Source organism: Peromyscus leucopus, chromosome 12 (assembly GCF_004664715.2).
Source record: "Peromyscus leucopus breed LL Stock chromosome 12, UCI_PerLeu_2.1, whole genome shotgun sequence".
Classification (NCBI taxonomy): Eukaryota; Metazoa; Chordata; class Mammalia; order Rodentia; family Cricetidae; genus Peromyscus; species Peromyscus leucopus.
The window spans coordinates 80504926-80529199 of NC_051073.1; the positions used below are offsets into that span (position 1 = coordinate 80504926).

The 24274-nt window shown below is 44.3% G+C and overlaps 1 protein-coding gene across 1 annotated transcript; it reads left to right on the plus strand.

Moving 5' to 3' along the window:
- The first annotated feature begins 1959 nt into the window (after nt 1–1959).
- LOC114710524 (immunoglobulin lambda-like polypeptide 1) lies at nt 1960–22605 on the plus strand. Its single transcript, XM_028894695.2, has 3 exons — nt 1960–2241; nt 17480–17595; nt 22199–22605. The coding sequence occupies exons 1-3, from the start codon at nt 2048–2050 to the stop codon at nt 22516–22518; spliced, it is 630 nt and encodes a 209-aa protein (XP_028750528.1). The 5' UTR covers nt 1960–2047; the 3' UTR covers nt 22519–22605.
- Nucleotides 22606–24274: the final 1669 nt, after the last annotated feature.

Sequence of the window (24274 nt, forward strand, 5' to 3'; positions counted from 1 at the left end):
GAGCTGTCAGGCTGGAAGCCCAGGGAGGAATTACTGTTCATGTTCAAAGTCATCAGCCAGCAAAATTTCTTGTTCAGGCGAATTCAATCTTTGTATTCCAGTAAGCTAGATGAAGCAATCCATATCATGAAAGGAATCTATATTATTTGAAGTTCATGATTTAAATATTAATTTCACCAAAATTATCCAAAACATCAAGATTAATGTTTGACCAAGTTCTTGGGCTCTTGTGGTCCGGCCTCCATACTTGCCAGTGGTTGCTACACTATCATTCTCATGTCCAGTAAGCCTTGAGGTCTCCAGGCTTTGGAGGATGATTTATGTTCTCCAAAAACCATAGAAGCCACCTCAGAGAGGGTTTCGGGAGCTGTGGAACAGGTCAGGGATTCTGAAAGCCAGGAAACTTCTAGAGCATCAACAAGTGTGACCTGGAAAAAGCAGTTCCGTAGCTGTTCTAAAATCATTCTGTGTAGATGGGTATGCAATGGCTGCAGACAGCCTCTCTGGGGCCCTGAGTAGAGAGGTGGGCAGGAGCTGAAGGAGAAAGCAGGGCTGAAGTACCTGGATAGGAGACAGTCCTTTACCTGAAGAGAGAAGAGTCAAGCATCTTGAGTGTTGAGTGAGGGGTGGTCTGATGGCTACATCTGGATAACTGCAGGAAGCTGTGGTTTGTGGCTGCTTCTTGACCAGAGGCCATGGTAGGATCAGGGCTCAGAGAACAGTTGGGAAGGTCTGGAGATCTATCATTGCTCCAAGGGGGAATCATGGGTCTGAGTCCTAGGATGTAGGGTTTCTGGGGTGGAGCAACTTAGTTAATGTCCCTTGGATCCTCCCTTCAATTTCCAAGATATAAGGAGCCCAAAGTAGGCAGAGAGGCCATGTGCCTCAAGTGAAGGAAAGCTAGACTGTACCAGAAGTCCCCCTGTACTTCACACATCTGTTAGGGAACTCACACTCTACTGTCTGGTACTGTGTCCTTGTCTCGATGGCCATGGGCACTCCAAGATACAGTGGTTGTCCCTCAGGGTCTGCAGTCAGTGTTTGAGGACACAGGGATCCAAGCAGAATCTCATGAATCCATGGAGTCTGACTCACTGTGGCCCTCACGATCTCCGTGAGACAAGCAAGACATCTGCTTGTTACACAATCCCACAATGTGGCTGGAGAGATGAGGGGGAGTCTTGCATGGCCAAGCGAATGCTCCCACAGCTGGAGAAGAAGCTCGTGGGCTTTGGGTGAGGTGGAGTTGTAGCTAATGGGGATCCTTCAAGCAGAGGTTTAAGTTCAGCTGTAAGGATCCCCATGACCCTGCATTAGCTCCAACCTCACCCCACATCCCTGCATTAGCTCCAACCTCACCCCACATCCCTGCATTAGTGACAACCGCACCCCACATCCCTGCATTAGTGACAACCTCACCCCACATTCCTGGCATTAGCTACAGGCTCACCCCACATCCCTGGCATTAGCTCCAACTGCACCCCACATCCCTGCATTAGCTCCAACCTCACCCCACATCCCTGCATTAGCTCTAACCACACCCCACATCCCTGCATTAGCTACAACCTCACCTCACATCCCTGCATTAGCTCCAACCTCACCCTACATCCCTGGCATTAGCTCCAACCTCACCCCACATCCCTGGCACTAAGCCTTTAGAGAGTCTTGTTCCACTGGGCAGGTGTTCAGCTGCTCTCTGTGGCCCCTCTAAGCCCTGGGGACCTGCTCCACAGACCCAGGGTGCCCTTGGGGACCTGGATATCAGTCAGGCAGAGCCACCCAGAGCTCTAGGGATGGGTTAGCAGGTGTGAACATACATCCCAACCACAAAAACAACAGGGTAGTTTGCAGATGTCCCTCTGGGAGAGACAGATGAGGACCGTGGGCATTAGAGTGTGCCTGCTGCTGCTGGGAACCAGAGCCAACCTGGGGCTTGGCTACACAGATCCATTTGCATGGGAATAGCTTCTGGCCCTCAGAGGAGGAGCAAGCCTTTTGCCAGGAAACCTACAAGAGGGGCCGGAGTTGACTTTGAGCTTGAGGGACAATGAAGGTCAGAACAGGCCAGGCACTGGGCACCATCCCCAGGCAGTGCAAAGCTCTCCTTCTGTTGCTGCTGTTGGGCCTCGTAGATGGTGTCCAGCATGTACTTCCCCCAGGCTCAGCAGGAAGGAGCAGAGCCATGGGCCCTGGAGCTTCCGCGGGAAGCAGCAGGCCTAGACTGTGGACCCTGCCAGGCCGGTAAGGGACTTGCTTGTGGGGGATGTGTGAGTGTGGCCATGGACTGGAGGCTGGAGTGAGTGACTAGGAAGGTGGCAGTTAAGGCCAGAGGTACGAGAAGGAAGGATCGCCTGAGAGGAGGGTTGGGCAAACGATAGCCTAACCTCGGTTTAAGCCTTGCTGTGCCAGGCAAGTTTTCTGCCAGTGAGGCACGTCCTTAGCCCATCTCCCGCTTCCCCCCGCTTTCCCCCGCTTTTTCTTTAATTTTGAGAAAAAGTCTTGCTAGGTTTCCCAGGCTGATATTACTGTCTGTAGCCTAGGCAGGATTTGAACTTGCCATCCTCCTTCCTAAACCTCTGGAGAGGCTGGAATTAAGACATGACCCCAGGTCACTTTAGTGTACCACTGTCTTAATTCATTTAGAATTAACTGCGTGTTTGTCTTGGTCTAGTTGCAGTTCTAGAAATTTATAATTAGATAATTATCAAAACATCCATTAAATATTACGGAAGTGTCTTGGGGTGGGCGGGGGAGTGGAAACTGGGGGCATGGAGATGACTCAGACATGAGGACCTGAGTTCAGACTCAGTGTGCATGCAAACGGTGGGAGGTGGTAGGTCGTGCTGCTAATTCTAGCACAGGGAAGTTTGGGGGACCCCTGGGGCTCACTGGCCAGCTAGTCTAGCTGAATCACAAGGTCTTGTTCAGGACAAGACCCTGTCTCAGAAAATAAGATGATCTGGTCTGAGCTGCATCACAGCTGTGCTCTGCACAGGAAAGCACTGTGTATTCTTCACGCAGCCTGATTCACTGGATGCTCATCAGGTGGGCAGAGGAACCACTAGTTATTTTCTCTTTTTAAAGATTAGGAATCTGAGTGTATATAACCTTTGTGATCTCTGTAGTCCAATATCACACTTTTGCAATTTATCCAACGTGTTTTATGAATATTTTGTTCTTTTATTACTGAGCAGGATCCCACTTTTTATAACTATAGCTAAAGAAAAAATTAATGAAACATTACAAATGTTCTATTAAATCATAATGAACAAACATTAGAAATGATCAAGAAAATGGAAGAAAGAAAAGCAAAATTATAAATTATTGTTCATATAGGTTAAGCATATCTAATCTGAAATGTTCCAAACTCTCAAGCTTTACAAGTGCAAACATGACCCTGCATGTGGAGAACTGCATATTTGGGCCTCATAGTCAAAATGTGGGCACACTGGGAATGTTGTATGAAAATACTACCAGACTATTGTATGTGTATGTCAAATATAAATACATTTTTGATCAGATTAGATGTATGCAAAACCCCCCAAATCTGAAATATTTAAGAATTTGTGGTAAGGAAATCATTACTTGTGACAGGGTGGAGGGCATCATAATAGGTGCTACAGTCTAAGGTGTGTATCAGAAATACTTTGTCACAACTAATTAAAAACACCAGCTACCAAATGACACAAGAAGACACACGAATCTATAGTCCTTGTATTGAAAAACTGAATGCTGATGTGAAAAACTACTCTAGAATGGGACATTGTGCATGGTAAGAACACTGGTGATGGTAGACTGTGGTCCTCACTACAGTGTTCTTGGCTGGGTGATTTGGCAAGATGCATCAGCATCATTAGGTATTTCTCCTTGACCTGGCTCTTACTGCCTCTTTCCTGGAAGATTAAAACTAGCTTCTAGTATTTGGGGCACTAAAAGAGAATAGAGGCCTTAGGGATCTCAGTTTCCAAGGTGCAAGCGTTCACTTAACTTTCGGTTTCAGGGTGATAACTGACCTCAATTGGACATGGCATCCCCCTACTCCAGATTTATTGGCATTTTCCTTTCCAGGTTATGTTCAAGGCAGATGGCATGCAGCTTTGGGGAAGAGTCCTAAGACTTTCTTTTGTAAACTAGGTTTCATAATCAATTTCATTTAACCACCACCACCATTTAAGTTGTAGCTCTTATTCTGAGACCTGATCAGCTCGTGTGTGCGGTATGAGGTAGGGAAGTGTCTGCCCCTTTCTGAGCCTTTTGTTGAGTAGTAATTTTCACCTTTAATTGTTATGACACCTTTGCCAGGAAGTCAGTCATGAATGTTCATGCTATCCAGAGTGACTAGGCTCAATGTAACCCCTATCAAGGTTCAATCACTTTTTTTCTCACATAAATAGAAAATTATAGGACTAGGTGTGGTGGCGCACACCTTTTATCCCAGTACTTGGGAGGCAATCTCTGAGTTTGAGGCCAGCCCAGTCAATTTAGTGATTCCCATATCACTAAATAGGGGTTCATTGTGAGACCCTGTTTCAACAAACGAACAAACAAACAAACAGAAAAACATCTTGAAATTCATATATTGCACAATAGCACAAAAATGACCGTTTCTTAAGAATCTGGTAAAAATCTCTGTGATAAACACAATGACCAAAGCAACTTGGGGAGGAAAGTGTTTATTCAGCTTATGCTTTCACATCACAATTCATCATCAAAAGAAATCAGAACAGGATCTCCAACATGGGGGAACCTGGAGCTAGGAGCTGATGCAGAAGTCACAGAGAAGTGCTGCTTACTGACCTGCTCCCCATGGCTGCTCAGCCTTCTTTCTTATAGAACCCAGGACCACTTCCTCAGGGCTGACCACACCCAAATGGGCTGGGCCTTCCTACATCAATCACTTATTAAGAAAATGCCCAACAGCCAGATCTTATGGAGACATTTTCTCAGTTGAGGCTCCCTCCTCTCCAATGACTGTAGCTTGAGCCAAGTTGATACATTAGTAACCAGCACAACTGCTGGTCATATAAATATCTCCTAGCCATGTTGTAAAAATTACTTTCTTTGTTTCTGAGAAACAAATTTTGAATGACTTTTAATAGGTAATAGTAGGTTGCAATTGTTATTTATTTTGAAATCTATTTTGTATTAGTTAACAAAGAATAGAATTCAGGAATCTTCTACAATGTGGAAGAAACTTGAAGACATTATGTTCAGTGAAATAGGCCTGACCCCAAAGGACCAACACTGTCATAGAGTGCCTGTCATGTGCAGATTCATAGAGAGGGCAGAGTCAGTGTGACAAGGGGCAGGTGTGAGGGAATGAGAAGTTAATGCCCAATGAGTACAGAAAAGCTGGGTGGTGAGGGAAGGGCCCACAACAGTATGAGTATGTATTAATGCCATTGGATAGAACAGGTAGAGATGGTGTAAATGGAAAAATCTTGTCATGGAAGCTGTAGTGTGACACAGTGAGTCACACAGTAAACCTTTTTGTCCATATATCTTTTTTTTTTTTTTTTTTTTTTTTTGGTTTTTCGAGACAAGGTTTCTCTGTGTAGCTTTGCACCTTTCCTGGGACTCACTTGGTAGCCCAGGCTGGCCTCGAACTCAGAGATCCACCTGGCTCTGCCTCCCGAGTGCTGGGATTAAAGGCGTGTGCCACCACCACCCGGCTCCGTCCATATATCTTTACTTGCAAGTGTTATTGCAAAGAGTCATTGGTCTGGTTTGAGGCCTCTGATTCTGCTACACCATCCATACTGGGCCCTCACTTGGAGATCCTGTTGTTGCTGCTCTGTGCCATGGAGATCCTGCAGCTTTGGGTCTGCAGGACGTGCCCCTTTTTGTGCTCCAGCAGATCATATATGGGGAGGATGTTAGGGTGGGCCAACTCATAACCCTGGTTCTGCAGGGTTAATCAGCCTGCAGGGGCCATTCTCATGAGTGCTGCATTTGGTGAGGGACAGGGACATCTCTCCTGCTCTTACAATCTTAGGGCCAGCCCTTCCAACTGCCACAGGTGGTGAGGGTCGAGGTAGGGGAGGGTGTTCCCCCCCCCATGGGAAATGAGGGGTGAGGCCAGAAAGCCCAAGCTCACACACAGCCCTATCAACAGGGTCAGCTCTACTGTGCTGCCCAGGCAAGGTAAAGGATCTGCATTTCCGAGTGCTGCAGCTGGTAAGGGGGAGGTCAGCTCCCTCACCTGTGGCAGGCGGCAGGGGCAAGGTGGGGAGGGCATCTTTCCCTCACCCTCATTACCTCATGGCCGATGAGGGAGGCGTGGCCAGCATTCCCACTCACATCCTCAGGGCAGACTCACTTGTATCCCCACCAACAGGGTCATCTCTACTGCGCTGCCTAGGTGAGGAGCAGGGCCTGCTTTCTTGAATGTTGCAGCTGGTAAGGGGGAGGGTCAGCTCCCTCATCTGCTGTAGGTGTCGAGGGGCAAGGGGGTACGTCTCTCCCTCACCCACGCTGCATGGTAATGTTGCACAAATTGAAAATGGTCTTATAATAAAAACCTGGGGCCAGATATTGGGGTGGATGCTGAAAGGTCAGAGAGACAAAGGGACAAGTCATTAGAGAGACTTCTCACCACTGCCGAATCCTCAGGCCTAATGGAAGGTGATCCTATCTCCACCAATCCTCTGACCGAAAGCCTCTAAGTCCTCAGCCTAAAAGGCCTCTAATTCCTGTCTCCTCGCGTCTTATATGCCTTTCTCCGCTCAGTCATTTCACTTCTTTCCTAGTGCTGGGATTAATGGCATGTGTGCTTCCCAAATACTGGCAGCAAAGGCACTGTTAATATTCTGACCCGCCCCTTGAATGCATCCTGACATAAAAGCCTCATTTTAAGGAAAACTCCCTCCCCTTCCTCTCTCTCTTCTGCTCTCTTTCTTCCCCGCCCTGAGGTGCACACACCTCCACTTTTCCTTTCTTCTCTCCTCTTCCTCCCTCTCCTTTCTGTCTTTCTGTCTCTTTTTTTTTTTGTGATATATATTTTTTATTTTACAATACCATTCAGTTCTACATATCAGCCATGGGTTCCCCCCTCCCATGCCCTCCCCTTACCCCCAGCCCACCCTCCATTCCCACTTCCTCCAGGACAAGTCCTCCCCCGAGGACTGAGATCAACCCGGTAGACTCAGTCCAGGGAGGTCCAGTCCCTTCCTCCCAGATTAAGCCAAGTGTCCCTGCATAAGTTCCAGGTTTCAAACAGCCAACTCATGCAATGAGCACAGGACTTGGTCCCACTGCCTAGATGCCTCCCAAACTGATCAAGCCAATCAACTGTCTCACCTATTTAGAGGGCCTGATCCAGCTGGGAGCCCCTCAGCCTTTGGTTCATAGTTCATGTGTTTCCATTCATTTGGCTATTTTTTTCAACAATTGAGTAAAACTGAAATTTATTATATGCCACAGTCGTCCTAGGGACCTCCATGCTATATATATAGCCTCTATGGTTCTATGGGTTATGGTCTGATTGTTCTCTATTTTATATCTAGAATCCACCAATGAGTGAGTACATACCATAACTGTCTTTCTGGGTTTGGGTTACCTCACTCAGGATGATTTTTTCTAGTTCCATCCATTTGCCTGCAAATTTCATGCTTTCATTGTTTTTCTCTGCTGAGTAGTACTCCATTGTGTATATGTACCACATTTTTTTCATCCATTCTTCCGTTGATGGGCATCTAGGTTGTTTCCAGGTTCTGGCTATTACAAATAGTGCTGCTATGAACATAGCTGAGCATGTATCTTTATGGTATGAATCAGCATTCCTTGGGTATATGCCCAAGAGTGGGATGGCTGGGTCTTGAGGTAGTTCGATTCCTAATTTTCTGAGAAACTGCCATACTGATTTCCACAGTGGTTGTACAAGTTTACATTCCCACCAACAGTGGAGGAGTGTTCCCTTTGCTCCACATCCTCTCCAACATTGGTTGTCATTGGTGTTTTTGATCGTAGCTATTCTAACAGGTGTAAGGTGGTATCTCAGAGTCGTTTTGATTTGCATTTCTCTGATGATTAAGGATGTTGAGCATTTCTTTAAATGTCTTTCAGCCATTTGTAGTTCTTGTTTTGTGAATTCTCTGTTTAGCTCTTTAGCCCATTTTTTAATTGGACTGTTCAGTGCTTTGATGTCTAGTTTCTTGAGTTCTTTATATATTGTGGAGATCAATCCTCTGTCAGATGTGGGGTTGGTGAAGATCTTTTCCCAATCTGTTGGCTGTCTTTTTGTCTTATTGACTGTGTCTTTTGCTCTGCAAAAGCTTCTCAGTTTCGAGAGGTCCCATTTATTAATGGTTGTGCTCAGGGTCTGTGCTGTCGGTGTTTTATTTAGGAAATGGTCTCCGGTGCCAATGCGTTCAAGAGTGCTTCCTATTTTCTTTTCTATTAAGTTTAGTGTAACTGGATTTATGTTTAGGTCTTTGATCCACTTGGACTTGAGTTTTGTGCATGGTGACAATATGGATCTATTTGTAATCTTTTATATATTGACATCCAGTTATGCCAGCACCATTTGTTGAAGATACTTTCTTTTTTCCATTGTATAGTTTTGGCTCCTTTGTCAAAAACCAGGTGTTCATATGTGCATGGATTAATGTCAGGGTCTTCAATTCGATTCCATTGGTCCGTATGTCGGTTTTTATACCAGTACCAAGCTGTTTTTATTACTATAGCTCTATAGTAGAGTTTGAGGTCCGGGATGGTGATGCCTCCAAGGGTTGCTTTATCGTATAGGATTCTTTTAGCTATCCTGGGTCTTTTGTTTTTCCATATAAAGTTGAGTATTTTTCTTTCCAAGTCTGTGAAGAATTGTGTTGGGATTTTGATGGGGATTGCATTGAATCTGTAGATTGCTTTTGGTAAGATTGCCATTTTTACTATGTTAATCCTACCTATCCATGAGCATGGGAGATCCTTCCATTTTCTGATATCTTCTTCAATTTCTTTCTTTAGAGATTTAAAGTTCTTATCAAAAAGGTCTTTCACTTGTTTAGTTAGTGTTATCCCAAGGTATTTTATATTATTTGTGGCTATTGTAAAGGGTGATGTTTCTCTGACTTCTTTCTCAGCCCTTTTATCATTTGTGTATAGGAGGGCTACTGATTTTTTTGAGTTGATCTTGTATCCTGCCACTTTACTGAAGGAGTTTATCAGCTGTAGCAGTTCCCTGGTAGAGTTTTTGGGGTCACTTATGTATACTATCATATTATCTGCAAATAGTGAAAGTTTGACTTCTTCCTTGCCAATTTGTATCCCTTTGATCTCCTTTTGTTGTCTTATTGCTCTAGCTAGAACTTCTAGTACTATATTGAATAAATATGGGGAGAGTGGACAGCCTTGTCTTGTTCCTGAATTTAGTGGTATTGCTTTGAGTTTCTCTCCATTTAATTTGATGTTTGCTGTTGGCTTGCTATAAATTGCTTTTATTATGTTTAGAAATGTTCCTTGTATTCCTATTCTTTCTAAGACCTTTATCATGAAGGGGTGTTGGATTTTGTCAAAGGCTTTTTCAGAATCTAAGGAGATGATCATGTGGTTTTTTTCTTTCAGTTTGTTTATATGGTGTATTACATTGACTGATTTCCATATGTTGAACCATCCTTGCATCCCTGGGATGAATTCTACTTGGTCGTGATGGATGATTGTTTTGATGTATTCTTGGATTCGGTTTGCCAATATTTTGTTGAATATTTTTGCATCAATGTTCATGAGGGAGATTGGTCTGTAGTTCTCTTTCTTTGTTGCATCTTTGTGTGGTTTGGGTATCAGGGTAATTGTAGCCTCATAAAAAGAGTTTGGTAGTGTTCCTTCTGTTTCTATTGTGTGGAACACTTTGAAGAGTATTGGTATTAGTTCTTCTTTGAAAGTCTGGTAGAATTCTGCACTGAAACCATCTGGTCCTGGGCTTTTTTTGGTTGGGAGACTTTTGATGACTGTTTCTATTTCTTTAGGGGTTATTGGTCTATTTAAATGGTTTATCTGGTCTTGATTTAATTTTGGTATGTGGTATTTATCCAGAAAATTGTCCATTTCTTCCTGGTTTTCCATTTTTGTGGAGTACAGTTTTTTGAAGTATGATCTGATGATTCTCTGGATTTCCTCATTGTCTGTTGTTATGTCTCCCTTTTCATTTCTGATTTTGTGAATTTGGGTGCTCTCTCTTTGCCTTTTGGTTAATTTGGCTAGTGGTTTGTCTATCTTGTTGATTTTTTCAAAGAACCAACTCTTTGTTTCATTGATTTTTTGTATTGTTCTCTTGTTTTCTATTTCGTTGATTTCAGCCCTCAATTTGATTATTTCCTGGTGTCTATTTCTCCTGGGTGAGTTTGTTTCTTTTTGTTCTAGAGCTTTCAGTTGTGCTGTTAATTCATTGGTATGGGATTGCTCCATCTTCTTTATGTGTGCATTTAGAGCTATGAATTTTCCTCTTAGCACTGCTTTCATAGTGTCCCATAAGTTTGGGTATGTTGTACTTTCATTTTCATTGAATTCTAGGAACTCTTTAATTTCTGTCTTTATTTCTTCCTTGATCCATTGATGTTTCAGGTGGGCATTATTCAGTTTCCATGAGTTTGTGGGTTTTCTATAATTTTTGTTGTTATTGAGTTCTAACTTTAAGGCATGGTGGTCTGATAAGATACAGGAGGTTATTCCAATTTTTTTGTATCTGTTGAGATTTGTTTTGTGTCCAAGCATGTGGTCAATTTTTGAGAAGGTTCCATGGGGTGCTGAGAAGAAGGTATATTCTTTTGTGTTAGGATGGAATATTCTGTAGATATCTATTAGGTCCATTTGAGTCATAACATCTGTTAGGTCCTTTATTTCTTTGTTAAGTTTCAGTCTGGTAGATCTATCTTTTGGTGAGAGTGGTGTGTTAAAATCTCCCACTACTAATGTGTGGGGTTTGATGTGCGTTTTAAACTTTAGTAGTGTTTCTTTTATGAATGTGGGTGCTTTTGTATTTGGAGCATAAATGTTTAGAATTGAGACTTCATCTTGGTGGATTTTTCCCGTGATGAATATGTAATGTCCATCCTGGTCTCTTTTGATTGATTTTAGTTTGAAGTCTATTTTATCAGATATTAGGATAGCTACACCAGCTTGTTTCTTAGGTCCATTTGCTTGGAAAACCTTTTCCAGCCTTTACTCAGAGGTAGTGTCTGTCTTTGGAGTTAAGGTGTGTTTCTTGTATGCAGCATATGGATGGGTCCTGTTTTCTTATCCATTCTGTTAGCCTGTGTCTTTTTATAGGTGAGTTGAGACCATTGATATTGATGGATATTAATGACCAGTGATTGTTAATTCCTGTTATTTTTTGGTTGTGTTGTGTTGTCCTTCTGTGGTGTATGTTGGTGTAGGATTATCTATTGCTTGATTTTTCATGGATGTGTTTAACTTCTTTGGGTTGAATTTTCCCTTCTAGTGCTTTCTGTAGGGCTGGGTGTGTGGACAGGTATTGATTAAATCTGGTTTTATCCTGGAATATTTTGTTTACTCCGCCTATGGTGATTGAGAGTTTTGCTGGGTATAATAGTCTGGGTTGGCATCCGTGGTCTCTTAGTGTCTGCATGAGGTTTGTCCATGATCTTCTAGCTTTCATAGTCTCTATTGAGTAGTCTGGTGTTATTCTGATGGGTTTGCCTTTATATGTTACTTGGTCCTTTTCCTTTGCAGCTCTTAATATTTTTTCTTTATTCTGTGTGTTTAGTGTTTTGATTATTATGTGGCGAGGGGACTTTTTTTTTGGATCCAGCCTATTTGGTGTTCTGTAAGCTTCTTGTATCTTCATAGGTATTTCTTTCTTTAGGTTAGGAAAGTTTTCTTCTATGATTTTGTTGAATATATTTTCTGTGCCTTTGAGTTGGTATTCTTCTCCTTCTTCTATCCCTATTATTCTTAGGTTTGGTCTTTTCATGGTGTCCCAAATTTCCTGGACGTTTTGTGTTACAACTTTTTTGTCTTTATTGTTTTCTTTGACTGACGAATCTATTTTCTCTATCGTGTCTTCAGTGTCAGAGATTCTCTGTTCCATCTCTTGCAATCAGTTGGTTATGCTTGTTTCTGTAGTTCCTGTTCGTTTAGTCAGGATTTCTATTTCCAGCATTCCCTCAGCATGTGTTTTCTTTATTGTCTCAAATTCATTTTTCAGATCTTGGAATGTTTCTTTCATCTGTTTAATTGCTTGGCTTGATTTGATTTCTTCCCATTTTTTGTTCGTTTTTTCTTCCATTTCTTTAAGGGAGTTTTTTATTTCCTCTTTAATGGAGTTTTTCATTTCCTCTTTAAGGGAAGTTTTTATTTCCTCTTTAAGGGAGTTTTTTATTTCCTCTTTAAGGAAAGTTTTTATTTCCTCTTTAAGGTAGTTTTTCATTTCCTCTTTAAGGAAAGTTTTTATTTCCTCATTGAGGGAATGTTTTATTTCTTCTTTGAGGGCCTCTATCATCTTCTTAAAGTCATTTTTAGGGTTGATTTCTTCTGTTTCTTCTGTCATGGTATGTTTAGGTCTTGCAGGTGTAGAATCACTAGGTTCTGATGTTGCCATATAGGTCTTTATGTTGTTGCCTGTATTTTTGCACTGGCGTCTACTCATCTCTTCCTCTGTGCGGTGCAGGTGGTGTCTGTGTCTGAGAGTGCCTCTCTTGTTCTAATTTTTAGTCTTGGTTTAGTAGTGGTTCTTGGTTAAATTGGTGCTATTGGGCTATTTCTTCGGGGCAGCTGATTTCGATCGGTGAATTATATACTTATGATTCTGGTGATCTGGTTTGGTGTCTGGGTAGCGCCTTCTTCTGTGTTCCCAGGTCACGTTTTTGTTCATTTGTCAACTCCTCAGCTGATCTTGTTTCTTCAGACTTTAAACTGTAGGCATCTGAATCCTCTCCCAGATGGGTTTCAGCTGAGCAGGGTAGTCTCACCAACACCTCCAAGTTGTTGGGTTTCACAGGATCAGCAGCTGGGCCCTGGGTTGTCCTCAGACGGAGTGTTCAGATTCGTTCTGGTTCTGACCCACAGAGATAGCTTCTTCCCCAGATGTTGGGGTTAGGGGCGTCCCTGTTCCAAGCTGCCTCTGTTTGTCTCCGTCCCTGGGCCTGTCTACCTCTGTGGTCCGCCGCCACCGGGCCTGTATGTCCCTGCCAGCTGCCGCTGGGTCTGTCTGCCTCTGGGGGCCACCACCGGGCCTGAATGTCTCTGCCGGCTGCAGCCGGGACTGAATGTCCCTGTCGGCCGCTGCCGCTGGGCCCGTCTACCTCTGTGAGCCGCCGCTGGGCTTGAATGTTTTTGCCGGCTGCCGCCAGGCCTGAATATCCCTGTCGGCTGCCGCCGCTGGGCACATCTACCTCAGCGGGCTGCTGCTGGGCCCGTCTACTTCTGCGGGCCGCCGCCGGAGGCCTACCTGCATCTGCTTGTCTCCACCGCCGGGCCCGTCTACCTCTGTGGGCCGCCACTGGGCCTGAATGTGTCTGCCGGCTGCCGCCGGGTCTGAATATCCCTGTTGGCTGCTGCCGCTGGGCCTGTCTACCTCCACGGGCCACCGCCACAGGCCTACCTGCGTCTGCTTGTCTCTGCCGCCGCCGGGCCTGTCTACCTCTGTGGGCTGCCGCTGGGCCTGAATGTCTCTGCCGGCTGCTGCCGGGCCTGAATGTTCCTGTTGGCCGCTGCCGCCGGGCCCGTTTACCTCAGTGAGCCACCGCTGGGCCCGTCTACCTCTGTGGGCCGCCACTGGGCCTGAATCTTTCTGTCTCTTTATCTCTATATTATAATAAACTCTTTCGGTGAGGATGCAGCACCTGGGTTGTGAACGAATGTCCACTGCCAGCCACTGCTGCTGCATGGTGTGTCACCCACTGCCCACCGCTGCATCTGCCCAGCATGTCAGCATGTTTCCCTGCACATGTGGGATACCCTGGCCAGCCAGGGTCCCCCGTGCATATATCATAACAGGCATGAGATCTTAAGTGCTGGGATTAAAGGCATGTGACTCCCAAGTGCTGGGATTCAAGGTGTGTGCCACCAGTGCCTGGGTCTGTTTTTCTCCTAGACTGAGTCAGTCTCATGTAGTCCAGGGTAGCTTTGAACTCACAGAGATCCAGACAGATCTCTGCCTCCCAAGTGCTAGTATTAAAGGTGTGTACCACCTCTGCCTGGCCTCTATGTTTAATCTAGTGTCTGGCTCTGTCCTCTGATCCCCAGGCAAGCTTTATTTGGTATACAATATATCACCACACAGTAACTCTTATAAAGGAAAAAAACATTTAATTGGGATGGCTTACATTTTTCAGAGGTTTAGTCCATTATTATCATGGTGGGAAATAGCAATGTGCAGGCAGACATGGAGAAGGAGCTAAGTGTCCTACAGCTTGGCTTGCAGGCAACAGGAAGTGGTTTGTTTCACTGGGAGTGGCTGAGCATAGTGACACACTTCCTCCAACAAGACCACACCCACTTCAACAAGGCCACACCCACTTCAACAAGGCCACACCTCCCATTAGTGCCACTCCCTTTGGAGGCCATTTTCTTTCAAACCATCACATTCCGCTCCCTGACCCCCCAAAGGCTTGTAGCTATATCATAATGCAAAACTGCATTCGGTTCAGCTTCAAAAGTCCCCATAGTCTATCACAGTCTCAAATTTATTTAAAAGTCTAAAGTTCAAAGTCTCTCCTGAAATTCATGCAATCCCTTAACTGTAATCCCCTGTGAAATTGAACCCCAAAAGCAGATCACATATTTCCAACATATAATGGCACAGATTATCATTCCAAAACATAGGAAAGGGAGCATAGTTAGGAAATACTGGACCAAAGCAAGAATGAAAACCAGCTGGGCAAAACTCCAAACTCTGCATCTCCATGTCTGATGTCAAAACACTCTTCAGATCTCCAGCTCCTTTTAGCTTTGTTGACTACAGCAGACTTCTCTCAGGGCTGGTTCACTCCTGTTAGCAGCTTTCCTTAGCAGGTATCCCATGGCTGGCATCTCCAACATTTTAGGTTCTCCAAGGCAATCCAGGCTTTACCTTCATAGCTTCACACAATGGCCTCTCTAGGCCTCCATGCAGGGACACCACTGACACATGCCTGACCTCAGTGGCTTTCCAAAGTTGTGGAGGAATATTCCATTATGCCTTTCTTCTATCCTTGACTCTAAAGCCAGAACCACATGACCAAAGCTGCCAAATTCTGCTGCTTGCTGGGGCTGGAACATGGCCCCTCAATTACATCTTCACCAGCTTTCTGTTTTCCATGGTTTCCTTCACTGCCTAAGATTGGCTGTCCTGAAACTGGATCTGTAGAACAGGCTGGCCTCATACTCAGAGATCTGCCAGCCACCACCTTCTGAGTGCTGGGATTAAAGGCATGCACCACCACACCTGGCTCTAAGCCTTTTTTCTTTAATTTCTTTTACAACTTGGAAACTTAGCTGAGTGGGATCTTGCCCTGGGATTACCACTCCCTTTATTCTGTTTCTTAATCTGTTTATCTCCTTGAACACAGGATTTAGCTCTATTCCATTTCCTGGTGCCCCTTTTCTCAATCTGTACATTTTGTATTTTTATTTGCTCAGCTTGCTCCTTTTCATTATAAATCATCAGAGTTAACACTAATAACCATATTCTAGAGTCTATACTAGGTTGTTTTGAGATTTCCTCTGCTAATGGAATTAATCCAAAATTCTTCACTTTAGCCTCAGGCAGACTCTTCAGAGAAGGGCAAAAAGCAGCCACTTTCTTCACCAAAATATCACAAGAATGATCTCTGGGCCACAAGCTAACATTCTCCTCCTCTGAAACCTCTTGATCTAGGCGCCTACAGTTCAAATCATGCTCAGCACCACGGTCTTCCATGTTTCTACTAGGATGGCCCATTAAACAGCATTTAAAACATTCAACTGCTTTCTAATCCACAGTTCCAAGGTCCATATTTCTTCAAACAAAAGCATGGTCAGGCCTATCACAATACCCCAGTTCCTGGGACCAACTTCTGTTTTAGGGTTTCTATTTCTGTGAAGAGACACCATGACCACAGCATCTCTTATAAAGGAAAAACGTTTAGTTGGAGTGGTGCTGTGGGATGGTCTGTATGTCAAGTTGCTCTGATTAGTTAATAAATAAAACACTGATTGTCCCGTGGCTAGGCAGGAAGTATAGGCGGGACTAACAGAGAGGAGAAATAAAAGAACAGAAAGGCAGAAGGAGTCACTGCCAGCTGCCACCTTGACAAGCAGCATGAAAAGATGCCGGTAAGCCACGAGCCACGTGGCAAGGTATAGATTTATAGAAATGGGTTAATTTAAGCTATAAGAACAGTTAGCAAGAAGCCTGCCACGGCCATACAGTTTGTAAGCAATATAAGTCTCTGTGTTTACTTGGTTGGGTCTGAGCGGCTGTGGGACTGGTGGGTGACAGAGATTTGTCCTGACTGTGGGCCAGGCAGGAAAACTCTAGCTACAGGGTGGCTTACATTTTCAGAGGTTTAGTATATTATTATTATGGTGCAACATGGTGGCATGCAAGCAGCCATGGTACTGGAGAAGTAGTCGAGTTCTTATATGTTGGCAGGCTTGAGAATATGTGAGACCTCAAAGTCTACCCCCACAGTGACACACTTCCTCCAACAAGACCACACCCACTTCAATGAGGCCACATCTTCCATTAGTGCCACTCCATTTGGGGGCCGTTTTCTTTCAAGCTAGCACAGGGAGAAAGGGGTTTATTTGGCTTACATTTCCACACTGCTGTTCATAAATGAAGGAAGTCAGGACAGGATCTCAAACAGGGCAGGATCCTAGAGGCAGGAACTGATGCAGAATCTGTGGATTTCTGCATGGCTTTCTCAGCCTGCTTTCTTATAGAACCTAGGATCACCAACCAAGGGATGGCACCACCCACAATGGGTTGAGCCCTCCCACATCAATCACGACTTAAGAAAATGCCTTACAGCTGGATTATGGAGGCATTTTCTTAACTGAGGTTCCTTCCTTTCAGATAATTCTAGTTTGTGTGTCAAATTGACATTAGCCTAGCCAGCACAGATGGATGCACACATGAATCAATAAAAAAGTAGCCTGAAAGATCAGAGAAGGCCTCATGATGGAAATGAAAGCATTGGAATCCCCACAATAGAGTGTGCTTGGGTCCTGGGAGGAAGCTGGTTTGGATAGATCACGAGGAGTTGGTATGGAAGAGACTCAGACACTGTAAAAAGACACACGTGTGCATACACACACACACACACACACACACACACACACACACACACAACTTCCTGGTTCCACCACACCCACCAGAGAAGATACACCATACAGGAATTTTTTGAGAATCTTCTGGGCCTGGTGTTGCTATCGACACTGAAAAATTCAGAGATGGAAGAGGCAGATGGGTAGTGGGACTTGTGGGATATTGGCTGTCCATCTAATTTCTGCCAAGGACATAGTTCATTTACTGTAGTCCTGTGCCTGTCTCACCCATCAGGTTCCTGTTCCAGACCATCCCACGGGCAACAGGCCCCAGGTGCTGGCCCCATGGGTTTCCGTCTGAGCACCAGTCATGGCATGTCTTTGGTAGAGGGACCCAACTCACAGTCCTGGGTAAGTGGCTCTCATGATCTCATTCAACCGTCTCAGAAAAGTCTGTTTTCCCTCTAGAGAGTTCTTCCCATCTGCCTTCCCTAGCCTTACAGTCTGACATGTACTTTTTCTGTGGGTGAGGGAGAGGCAGTAGTCTTAGGGTAAACCACAGGAAGGACCCCAATAGTGTCATCTACTCTTCTGAGGCAGATGCCCAATGGGGCTCAGAGGCTGAGATTTCCAGGCCTTAAAGACCACTAGACCCCAGCATCTGAACTGAGGCCAAGGTGTCCATCTAACCTGAGACAGACACATAGTAGGGCCACATATATGGCTGGTGCCATGAACTCAGCCTTCAGAGCTCAGATACTCCATGTAGAAAACCACTGAGGCCAAGAGAGGGAGGGATCTGGCAGTCTAGGCTGCAGCTCTCCAGTCTTCTGCTGGCTTACAAGGTCATGGGGGCACACAAAGGGCTCAGAGGGACAAGGTAACTAGAATCTGGTCCTCCCAGGATGATTACTAGGGAAAAAATGTAGACTACTGTTCCTGGGCTCTCTCATGCTTGGGGCCTGCTGGCTAGCTTGGCTAGTTGTTTCACTAGTCCATCTTCCTCATATGTCCTTAGGCTTAGAGAGGAATAAGGGAGAAAATGATGCTAAGTGAAATCAGGAGTCACCAGGGCTTCTGAAGTAGTCATGGGGTCACTATCATCATAGTCTGGGGGATGGAGCCCCAGGAACACAGCCAGTGCAGGGTTCTGTGGTCAAGTAACCACTGTGGACAAAGTGTCAGCTCCTTGGAGAGTTCTCTCTCTAAGAAACAAAAAAGGCTTTCAGAACATACTTTTTCAGTTCCTCTTTCTGTAAGGATAAAATTAGATCAATCTGGGCCTCTATAGGAAAATCACCTGTGATTAGTGAAAGGGTATCGGTGTCGGTGGCTGGCGCTGGTTACCGAGTGGAAAGGTCACAGTCACAACAGAACCCAGTGGTACCTTTTAGAGCTTTATATTAGGAGAAGGAGAGGGGGAGGAAGAGAAAGAGACAGAGAGATGCAAAGAGAGACGCAGAGAGAGAGAGAGGGCGTGGGGGTGCACATCTGGCTTTTAGGCTGGGATGCAGTCACCCGCTGATAATGTAATAAGGTGCCAGATGAGACCCCCGAGCTGCGCATATACAGAATCCTTACATTCCAGACCTTTGCTTATTATAAAAAAAGCAAGTAGATAGAAATAGGGGCGTTGTTTCTTCCAGGAAAAACTGCTTCCAGCTGACTTGGAGGGCATCAGTTTGCTCTTGGAGGGAATAGGGAAGGGGAGTCTTCCAAGGTAGACAGGTGTTGTTGGATGATGGGCTTTCCATCCTGGAACTGTGCATCTTTCTTGGCTTGGCATTCTGGCTGTTTTTGTATCTGATGGGATGCTGGTGAGACAGGAAAAGCCTGAAGTAGGTCCGACCTGTCCAGATGGATTTAAGCTGGTTTCTGGAGCTTGGGAAAAGTTTTGAACATGTTAAAAAGCAGCCATGAGATTAGTGGTGTTTAGTACTCTGCTTATATTGCTTAGTGTTAATGGGAGAGACAGAGAGATTGGAACATATTAAGCTTTATCAGAGAGATTATTTTAAGGCATCTGTTTCCTTATTAGTTTGGCATCCAGGAGACAGGTGATCAATTGTTGAAAGCATTTCACAGTAACAGATGTTTATATTAAAGTCTGTTTTTGTAGAGCCCAGACACTTTTGGGTCTGGGGGTGTAAATACCTTTAGCTATTACAGTTTCTTGTCTGGTGATCTCTGGACTTCAGTTCTGTGGTGATCCTGTACCATTAGTTGAACAGTGAGTTAGAACAGGGAACTGGGAGAGAAAAGCTTGTGGTGCATGAGAACTTATTTCTTTGGAATTAGGGACAAGGCAAAGACCAGGGCCCTGTCTGTGTGCATGTGAGAAACACAGGCGGGTAGATCTGGAGTGAAGTACATGGAAGCTCCTTTCTTAGCTGGAAATCTTTCTCATTAAGTAACCCTGAAAGTGCAATTAAGTCTGGTGAGGTGGTAAGGTTGTCCTCCCTATCCTGACAATAGGGAAACCAGGAGAGGTGATATCCCAAAACTCCCAGGACCGAGTCAGTGGCTCTGGTGTCCAGAAGGAAAGAAACGGGTTGCTTCCCTGCTGTGTTCTGGGTTCTCTGCCATGTCTGTAGCCAAGCCTAGATCTGCTGGAGGTCTTAGCTTGATGTTTGCATGCATCCTGGCGCCTGGGGGCAGTCAGCTGACTGGTTGTCTTTCTAGGTGGCACTTTCAATAAGGCTACTGATGGTCTGGCAGAGCACTTGCTAGCCTGTGGCCTTTTTCCACACTTAGAACAGGGACCAAACAGCATTTGGGAGTCAGCGAGTGCCAGCACTTGGCAATTGTGTTTTGGGGCTTTTTTTAAAATCTTTTCCCTGGCACACCTTGAATGCCACAGATGACACTTTTGCCTGTGGGGTGAGGAGCCTTGCTCTCCAGATGCTTATTATGCATATAGACTTTATCAACAGTGATGACCTAGGAACTGTTTTATGGAATTATTTGTGTTAAAAATGGAACTGCTTAAATGAAGAAATTCATTTTTTCTACCTAGGCTCAAAATGCGTTTTTTTTGTATGCATATATGCTTTATTAACTGTGGTGATTCATGAATTGTTTTGTGTTAAAATGAAACTGTTATATATATATAAACGAAACTGCTTATAGAATTGGTTTTATGTTATAAATGGAACTGTTTAAATGGAGAAGTTTGGGTTTTATTCTAACTAGGTTTGAGATTTTGTTTAAAAAATTTATAAAGAGAAGGGAGAGTTAATATTCCTTAATCTATTTAATTTAAAAAATATTTTATTGTTATTTAAGTGGATTAATGTTATGTTTTGTTAGTAGGAAATACAAATGGGCATACTAAGAGATTGCTTTAAAATATAAAGAGTTTTATTAAAAAACTGCTTTTGGATGTTTTGCTAAAGGTTTTAAAGTGTTAATGGTTAGATTGAGAATATTGCTTTCAAATATAGATTTGTAGGAATTATAATTGTGTATAATAGTGTTTATGTCTTTATGTTATCTAAATGGAGAATTTTTTTTCTAACTAGAATCAAGATACTGTTTAAAAAAATTATAAAGAAAAGGGGAAGTTACGAGTGAATTAAGGTTGAATATATGTTTGTAGGCATTGTAATGGTGTATAGTAATGGTCATGCATTATGTTAACCTATTGATATTAACATACCATGGTTTGGTGAAGTCAAGGAAGTATTTAAGTTTGATGTGAAAACATCAGAAGTTTATCCTATGTTCTATTAGCAAGAAATTCAAATGGTTCTATTAAAAGAGTTCAAGTTGTAAGATTGAGAGAATTGTAACTATGTATAGCAATATTTATGTTAGAATTATGTTAACCTGTTAATGTTAATGATGAAGCTAAGGGAGTTTTTAAGTTTGCAGTTGCATCAATAGTTTTCTGGTTTAGAAAGAGCTGGAGGCAGCTACAACTGATGTAGTCACCTTAGACCCAATCCAAAAAAGAAATGCCATCTTTATCATCCTGTACTCCTATACTGGAAGGTGTGACAGCTATGAAGATTGCTGTAAGCTCTTTTTTTAAAAAAAATTATTTTACAATACTATTCAGTTCTACATAACAGCCACAGATTCCCTTGTTCTCTCCCTTCCTGCCCCCATCCCCTTCCCTCCAGCCCACCCCCCATTCCCACCTCCTCCAAGGCAAAGCCTCCCCCGAGGACTGGGATCGACCTGATAGACTCAGTCCAGGCAGGTCCAGTCCTTTCCTCCCAGATTGAGCCAAGGGTCCCTGCTTAAGTCCCAGGTTTCAAACAGCTAACTCATGCAACGAGCCCAGGACCTGGTACCACTGCCTAGATGCCTCCCAAACAGATCAAGCCAATCAACTGTCTCACCTATTCAGAGGGCCTGATCCAGTTGGGGGCCCCTCAGCCTTTGGTTCATAGTTCATGTGTTTCCATTCATTTGGTTATTTGTCCCTATGCTTTATCCAACCTTGGTTTCAACAATTCTCGCTCATATAAGCTCTTAATGGGGAGTTGTTTTTTATACATTAAGAAAGGGGGACCCGTGGGAGCCCATTTTCAGGTTTCCTAGTGGCTTTATCCAGCATGTCTGCATGGAGAGGATGATTAGACCATGGACCTGAGTGCAGGTATCTGAGATGATCTACACTTGGCTATGCTGGGGGGAGGTCTTTTGCTCCACCCCTTGGCGTTCCTATAAATACCCTAGGGCAGAGACAGTCAAGGCCTGGTGGATTAGGATCCAGGTCCTCCCAAGTCTATCCTGTATTTTCTATCTGTTTCTCTCCCCTCTATCCTTCTATCTAATATTTTTTTGCTGATCCTACTCAAGAGCACTCTGGGGTAATGTGGGATTGAGGTATGGCCCCCCCACAAGGATGTCTGTTCTCTAGGGGACTTGAGTGGATAGAGAAGAAGAAGGAAGCAGGATCCCAGGATGGAGCAGGAATGGTCACAAAGCTCCTGATAAGAGAGGGTGCTTCCCTGTCACTTGGGCTCTCCTGTGACAACTCTCATCCCCTTCTTTATCTGCACAGGTCAGCCCAAGTCTGACCCCTTGGTCACTCTGTTCCTGCCTTCCCTGAAGGATCTCCAGCCCAAGAAGGCCACACTAGTGTGTCTGGTGAGTGAATTCTACCCAGGTACTTTGGTGGTGAACTGGAAAGTAGATGGAATCCCTGTCACACAGGGTGTAGAGACAACCCAACCTACCAAACAGACTAACAACAAGTACATGGCCAGCAGCTACCTGACGCTGACATCTCACCAGTGGACACCTCACAGCAGATACAGCTGCCAGGTCGCTCATGAAGGGAGCACTGTGGAGAAGAGCGTGTCACCTGTTGAGTGTTCTTAGACTGCGATCCTCCCTGAAGCCTCAGGGGCCTGGATCTGAAGGGCCAGAAAAGGTCTTTTTTTTTTTTATTTTTTTAAAAAAAAACTACTAACCATCCCACCTCCTCTCCTGTGCCCAATACTCAATAAATATCTTATTATCCACAAAGAGTCTTCTCTATCTCATTGGTTTCCATGCCATATTTCACTTGCATGCCCAGGAACTTCAGAGTTTGGGAGTTCTGGACACAGTGGGAAACTAAGCCAGGGGAGAGCTCATAATCTGTGAATTTTCTGGGACATAATGTTATTGCTAAAATCCCTTCCTACGGGAGATATAAGCAGTATCTACCCCTTCTCCGAAGGTCCCAATGATAAACCAAGGCACGATTCCACCAAAGTTTATCCTGGGGAACCAACAAGTGTAGCTAGAGTTTTCCTGCTTTGCCCACAGTCAGGACAAATCTCTGTCACCCGCCAGTCCCACAGCCGCTCAGACCCAACCAAGTAAACACAGAGACTTATATTGCTTACAAACTGTATGGCCGTGGCAGGCTTCTTGCTAACTGTTCTTATAGCTTAAATTAATCCATTTCCATAAATCTATACCTTGCCATGTGGATTGTGGCTTACCAGCATCTTCACATGCAGCTTGTTTCTTTGCTCCCTTACAGAGCACAGGTGAGGGGTTTACAGAGCTGTGGGTGCCCTACCCTCTTAACAGGCTGCACCTGAAAAAATCTTTCTCAGAAGGGAAATTTCTACACATTAGTTATAGGCAAGACCATTGGCACTGGGGAAAGTGACAGGTTCCAACTCCCCTCCTTTTTTTACTGGCCTAATTCACACTCTGTAGCATCTCAAGGCACATTGCCCATCTTGGTTTTGTTGGCCAGCTCCTGCATCCAGGAACTTTATGCTCTCTCAGATGGCTAACCTTTGAGGCCCCTCACCAAATCCTCCTTTGGCTCCTTTAGCTTGTATTTCCTGCCATCTGCCTTCCACAGTTTGCTTTCCCAGGTGGTGAATTAGGTGATCCATGCATGTTGTTGGGTTCTGTCTTAGTTAGGGCTTCCATTGCTGTGATAAAAAAAATTATGACCAAATACAATTTTTGGAGGACAGGGTTTATTTAAGCTTTATTTACAGTGTGTAGTCCATCATTCAGCGAAGTCAGGGCAGTGACTCAAGGCAGGAATTACTGCAGAGGATAAGGTTGCTTACTGCCTTGCTCCTCATGTCTTGCTCAGCCTACTTTCTTTCTTTCTTTTTTTTGTGAAGGAAAGGATTTATTTGGCTTACACTTCCACATTGTAGCCCATCATTAAAGGAAGTTAGTACAGGAACTCAAACAGGGCCAGAACTGGGAGGCAGGAGCTGATGCAAAAGCCATAGAAAAGTGCTGCTTACTAGTGATAGTGCCGCGGATGTTATGGGAGTAACCAAACATTTCTGGATGGATTGAAGGCTCATGCCAAAAGACTGAACTTATCTCTGGTACTATGGACTGGGCCAGGAACCCATGACTAGGTAGGAAGAGAATTTAGTACTATTATTCTGTTAAATGGACAGTGTATTGAATGGCTAAAGCAAAGCAAAGCTTAAAACCAGCTGGGCAGACTCCAAATTCTGCATCTCCATGTCTAATGTCAAAGTGTTCTTCAGATCTCCAACTCCTTTCAGCTTTGTTGACTGCAATACACTTTTTTTCTCTTAGACTGGTTCTACATCCTGTTAGCAGCTCTACTCAACAGGTATCCCATAGCTCTGGCATCTCC

Excerpts from the sequence above, each read along its gene's own strand:
- LOC114710524 (XM_028894695.2), top strand. The coding sequence starts at position 2,048 with ATGAAGGTCAGAACAGGCCAGGCACTGGGCACCATCCCCAGGCAGTGC. Across the intron at positions 2,242-17,479 it reads CTGTGGACCCTGCCAGGCCG|GTTCCTGTTCCAGACCATCC; the intron begins GTAAGGGACTTG and ends CTCACCCATCAG. Across the intron at positions 17,596-22,198 it reads GACCCAACTCACAGTCCTGG|GTCAGCCCAAGTCTGACCCC; the intron begins GTAAGTGGCTCT and ends TTATCTGCACAG.